Below are 5,194 nucleotides of genomic sequence, written 5' to 3' on the forward strand. Positions count from 1 at the left end.
TTTTGACAAAGCATACGATAGAATGGAATGGGGCTTCATTCTTAACTCTCTTAGGGACATGGGAATAGGTAAGGCTTTTTGTGACTTTGTCTGGGTTTTGTTATGCCAAGCCACTGCACAAGTCAAGGTAAATGGGTCTACTTTTGAGCCCTTCTAATTGAAGAGATTCATTAAACAAGGATGCCCCCTCTCTCCTCTTATTTTTCTCTCTCAGTAGATGCACTTGAATGATTGATCTAAGGTAAAGTAAACAGTGGTGATATTAAAGAAATCACTATTGAGGATGAGAAACAGATAGTATGCTAGAAATTTGCAAATGACACAACCTTAGCGTGTTGAATGAGGAGCACACAATGAGAAGCATGTTGGAATGCTTGGATGTTTTTTATAGAGCCTCGAGATCCAAAATAAATCATATCAAGATGAGCATCTTTGGTATTAAGAAACCTCCTCCAGAAATTATGATAAACAAACGCTGCAAAATTATCAAGAAGAAGCTACCTCTTGAAAATTGAATTGATTCATACTCCTCATGGAACATCGATGCTATAGCGGAAGTATATATGGTATGGGATATGCTCTAAAAGTTTGGGATAACAGCATATAAGCCGACTGCCACACCAATGGAAGTGAATTTTGAATTACTGCCTAATTTTGGAGAGGAATTGGAGAATCCAACCATGTACAAGAAGTTGGTTGGAAATTTGTTGTATGCTAGGCAAGACATGTGTCATGATATACAAGTGTTGAGCCAATTTACGCAGCACACAAGAAAGCCACAACACGGAGGATGCTATGGTATACTGGGCTGTTTTATGCATATGGTACAGCCATACAGATGCAGATTGGGCAAGTAGCTTATATGGCAAATGATCGACCAGTGGCTATGCATGAATTTTGATAGTAGCATGGTGACTTGGAGCAATAAGAAGCAACCAACGATGGCATTGTCTAGTGTTGAGACTGAGTATAGAGGTGTAGCAATGGTAGCATGTAAGTTATCTTAGTCGAGAAAGCTGCTACATGACTTGGGAGAAGATGTTGGAAAGGGAGCTTGGGTTTGGCACGCGTAACATGTTTCAATGCCCTCCTAATCTCTGTGAGGATGCATGAATACTGTTGAAACCTTTGTGCACTCCCTTGGTCCGCATTGGGAACACTTTTTTTCAGCAGGCTATCTATCTGCTTTACTCTAGCCATATGCAAATAGTATGGGAGTAATTACAACGTGATATCACCTCCAAGGCGTCCAAGGAGCCTATCATATTGGGCTCACATGCACCAGGAGCCATTAAATTGAGTTCCACGTAGATGAGAAAATCACACGAGGCATTCCACGCAGATGAGCCCATCAGAATACGAGATTCACATACCTCTCTAAAACCTTAATCAAAGGAAGGAACCCCCCATGAAGGGTCCTTTCGAACACTCTTGCCAGAGTTTGTGGTAACCATGCAATCACAAATCCTCCCTGATCTATCCTCGCATTCTCAAGAAAGATATTTTGAAGCTCTGATATACAGTCTCTCCCGTGTGTAAATGAAGGCAGGATTGAATTGCAATAGCCCCCCTCCGAACAGAGTAATTCCGTATGAAAAATCTCTCCAAACAGCTGAGTCATTGACTGTTTGCCAAAAGGCTAAAAGACTAACTATTTGCCAAAAGGCTGAAAGAATAATTGCTGGAAGGACTGCTCCTTCCTGTTGGAGGAAGATGGTGAGAGACAAAACTGCACCTCTGCTCCCTCTTCCTGTGCTGCGGGGCAAGGCACTGGCTGCCTGCATAAGGCTGGAACTGTTGCTGGCTGTGGGCCGATTTGCTACAGATGCTGACCCCAAATGAGGGGTTTGGGGCCTTTAATGGACTGGACTGGCCGTCCCTTGTCAGCTGGCCCACGCCAACCATTGACCAATGCAGCAAAAAATCAACGTAGACAAAAGGAAACATGTCGAGTCTGTAACCAAATGTCAATTCTGTGTTATTTGAACTGCTCTGTCATGTGCTCACTTCTGTAATGCTGGGCTGCTCTTACATGATGTACCTGTCTGCTGCAGAGCTGCCAGCAAAAGTAGCCATGCAATGGGCTGAGGATACCCATGACAATGTGCTCCCTCGCTGTAATGTGAATCTCCACATCCCATCATGAACATGTGTTCTCCTCCTTAATTGGGCATGCATCTGCCCATATCGCAAATCATTGCCAAAAGTGTCAAGCCCCATTGTCCTCTACATGTGCAGGCTCACGAGGGGTATTGACCCATAACCTCTGACATCCCATGCGTGCCACAAAATCCTGAATTTGCCCTACACAAGCTTCATCTTGCTGTTTGATTTGTCATGACATCCCTGCATGAAAATATGGGACAACTACGAGCAAGGCTAAAATTTCTTCTGTAAGGTTTGTTTATAACGATGATTCCTTACAAGGACGGTTCATCATCAATCGTCATGTTTTTTCAACCCGAAAATTGTGGAACGAACCCCCAGCATAAGTAGTAAACCACAAACAGGCTGAATGCTGTGTAGGAGGCGGAATTTCATGGGAGACCTTCCTGCGGCCCAGCTAGAAGTGTTCTTTCATTTTGCTGTAGTAACTGTCTCACTTTGGGACAGCTATGAATGTACATTCTTCTTAATGAAAGGATATTTAACCCCCCAAAAAAGTGTGTAGGAGTAGGGATAGGAGGGAGTAAGGTGGGTGGAGTAAGGGGAAGGCGGGGGAATTACTTGGTAAGCACAACTACTAGAGAACTGTCTACTTGCTACTCGTCTTATCCTCCATTGGAGACACCCTGCTGCAGGCGGTGAGGACAAAGAACTCGCTCCCGTATTGACACCAGGAGAAGACGAGATGGGCATTCAAGAAGGATAGCCACTCGTTTATATAGTCTCTGATTTCCAGTACACATCCAGGGCATCGATTATGCCATCAAAACTTTGGAAACTTTTGCTCACCACGTCGACTTTTACACCTAAACGAGCTGCACCTGCTGCAGTTACAGGGCCATGGCAAGCTATAACCGGCTTGACCCCTCTTCTCAATGTTGCTATGCCCAAAGCGTTCAGGCTTTTGAGCAGACCTTCCACTTCGGCAGTGCTTGTGAACACCAATGCATCTATTTTTTTCATACAAGGTCCTTGCAGCATCGTTAAAGTAGGATCGGTAGGAGTGACCATTGGAGATTCAAGGAGAGGCTTCGCAGCATCCAAACCAGCCCATCTAGTCGCATAAGCATTTAATCGCTTTACTTGCCAGCCTTTCAAACGAAGAGCCTCCAGAAAGTCAGGAACCACACGAGGCTCTTCCAAACCTTCAACAGATGGCACAGGACACAGCACGCACTTGCCATGGCTCTCCCCAAGTTCCTCAACCAGACCTTCGGGAGTGGCGACCGATGGAACCAGCATCTTCACTCGTTTATTTCCTTCAAAAAGGTCCAGCTCTTTCAACAACTCTGCATCCCTTCCAAGGGCCGCAACAAAGAATTCACCTCCTTGGGGACCCAATACATGCGGTCTCTGGTGCAAAACCTCAGCTAATGCCCGAATGCCAGCGCGGGAAGTGAAAGCGATGCCAGAGTAAGAGTCGAGTGGAAAGCTGCCGCAGAGGCAGTCGAGGACAGCTTGTCTGGAATGAGCTGTGGTTTCCACAAGGATGGAAGGGCAAGAGAGGGGCAAGGCGGAGTGCTGATGGAGAAGGTGGCGAAGGCGGGAAGCATACTCTGCGGGGGTGGTAAAGGCGACAAGCTTACCAGCAAGTCTGCCATGGTGCTGAAAGAGCTCTTGTGCTGCATTGGGCAGTCTGGAAGTGCGTGGGCGATGGAGATGGGGGAGATACAAAGGTGTGAGCTTGCGGGGATGTGTGGAAGAGTTGTTGGGCAAATGGGCAGGCCGAGCTACAACGAGATTCTCCGTTGGAGGTGTGGTTGGTAGGAGTAGAGGTTTACGCAGAGCATCCATGTGGAAACTTAGGGACGCATCCACTTTGATAACAACACTACACATTCTTCATCTCACTCCATATGAATCCTCCCTCCCTAAGTCTCGGTTTTGCCTCGTACAATTCGGAATCTAGTGGAATCTAATAGAATGAATCTACCCTTTCATTCTTGCACACTAGTAACATGACCCGTCTACGATGGGTTACAGACCCGCTCCGCTAGGTCTCAAAATGGGACTTTAAAATGCCTTTAATTTCAATAAAAAATTTTCAAGTTTCAAGACCCCTTGACCATAGGCACTGCTTGGCCTGGCTCTATGCTCAGTTTACTCAATGATTCAACTAGATAAGCATCCATGGGCAAAGCACTCACACAAAAAATCCCCCCCCCTTCTCTCCCACACACACACATACATTTTCTCTCTTTTCCTTTGATTGTCTCCCTCATGTATGCACACACACCCAGAGGCACTAAAGCCTCTCTCTCTCTCTCTCTCTCTCTCTCTCTCTCTCTCTCTCTCTGCACTATCTCTCGATCACACACCCAAGTGTTCTCTCTTTTCCTTGAGTGTCTTCCTGACATGCATATACACATGGACACCTAATTATAGTAGATATCTTCCCCCTCTTCTGTTTCTCATGTACACTTGCACACACATACATGCACACATCGCTATTCCAGAGACTCTCTCTCTCATACACAAACAGATTATGTCTTCTGACTATTCCCTTCACACATGTATGCATGCATACATACACACACAAATACTCAAACTTAGGAGACATTCAAGGCTTGCTCTCCCCTTTGGCTATCATGGCAACTCTTCCCTAATAAAAGAATAGAAGTAAATATAGATGTATATGTATATGTGTATGTGGCCTTGATTGTGCAACACATATTTATATTTCCTTTTTATCTTTTCTATTTTAAACATGCATAAAACCCTTTTTCCAACTAAAGCAATGCTTAGGCTTACCTGAGATGGAATTGAATAAAGCCAAAAATGTTGTTCCTTAAAATCAAAGGGAAACTTGCAAGAAATGAGGGGATGATTCAAATCCTATGACCACTTGTCAAAAAAGTCCACAATGAGGCCAAAGACTATCATAAAGAGAAAGTCCAAGAAATTGACAGAGAGACAGAGAGAGAGAGAGAGAGGCCTATTAGTATTAGTATAATCCAATTCCCAGTTGAAATTGGTAGAACCAAACTCAATTGAACCAAATACACTTGTGGAAGTATTGTCGCTTCTA

The 5,194-nt window shown here is 44.6% G+C and overlaps 1 protein-coding gene across 1 annotated transcript; it reads right to left on the minus strand.

The window, feature by feature from the left end:
- Positions 1-2,852: 2,852 nt before the first annotated feature.
- On the minus strand, positions 2,853-3,992 carry LOC147883373 (uncharacterized). Its single transcript, XM_087400050.1, has one exon. It carries the CDS (start codon positions 3,958-3,960, stop codon positions 2,881-2,883), a length of 1,080 nt encoding a protein of 359 aa, XP_087256176.1. The 5' UTR covers positions 3,961-3,992; the 3' UTR covers positions 2,853-2,880.
- Positions 3,993-5,194: the final 1,202 nt, after the last annotated feature.

This window comes from Dipteris shenzhenensis, chromosome 28 (genome assembly GCF_047967505.1).
Source record: "Dipteris shenzhenensis isolate YYH24624 ecotype China chromosome 28, Dip_SZ_1.0, whole genome shotgun sequence".
NCBI lineage: Eukaryota > Viridiplantae > Streptophyta > Polypodiopsida > Gleicheniales > Dipteridaceae > Dipteris > Dipteris shenzhenensis.

What these genes read in the sequence shown, in the direction of transcription:
- LOC147883373 (XM_087400050.1), bottom strand. Translation starts at nt 3,960, where the DNA reads ATGGATGCTCTGCGTAAACCTCTACTCCTACCAACCACACCTCCAACG.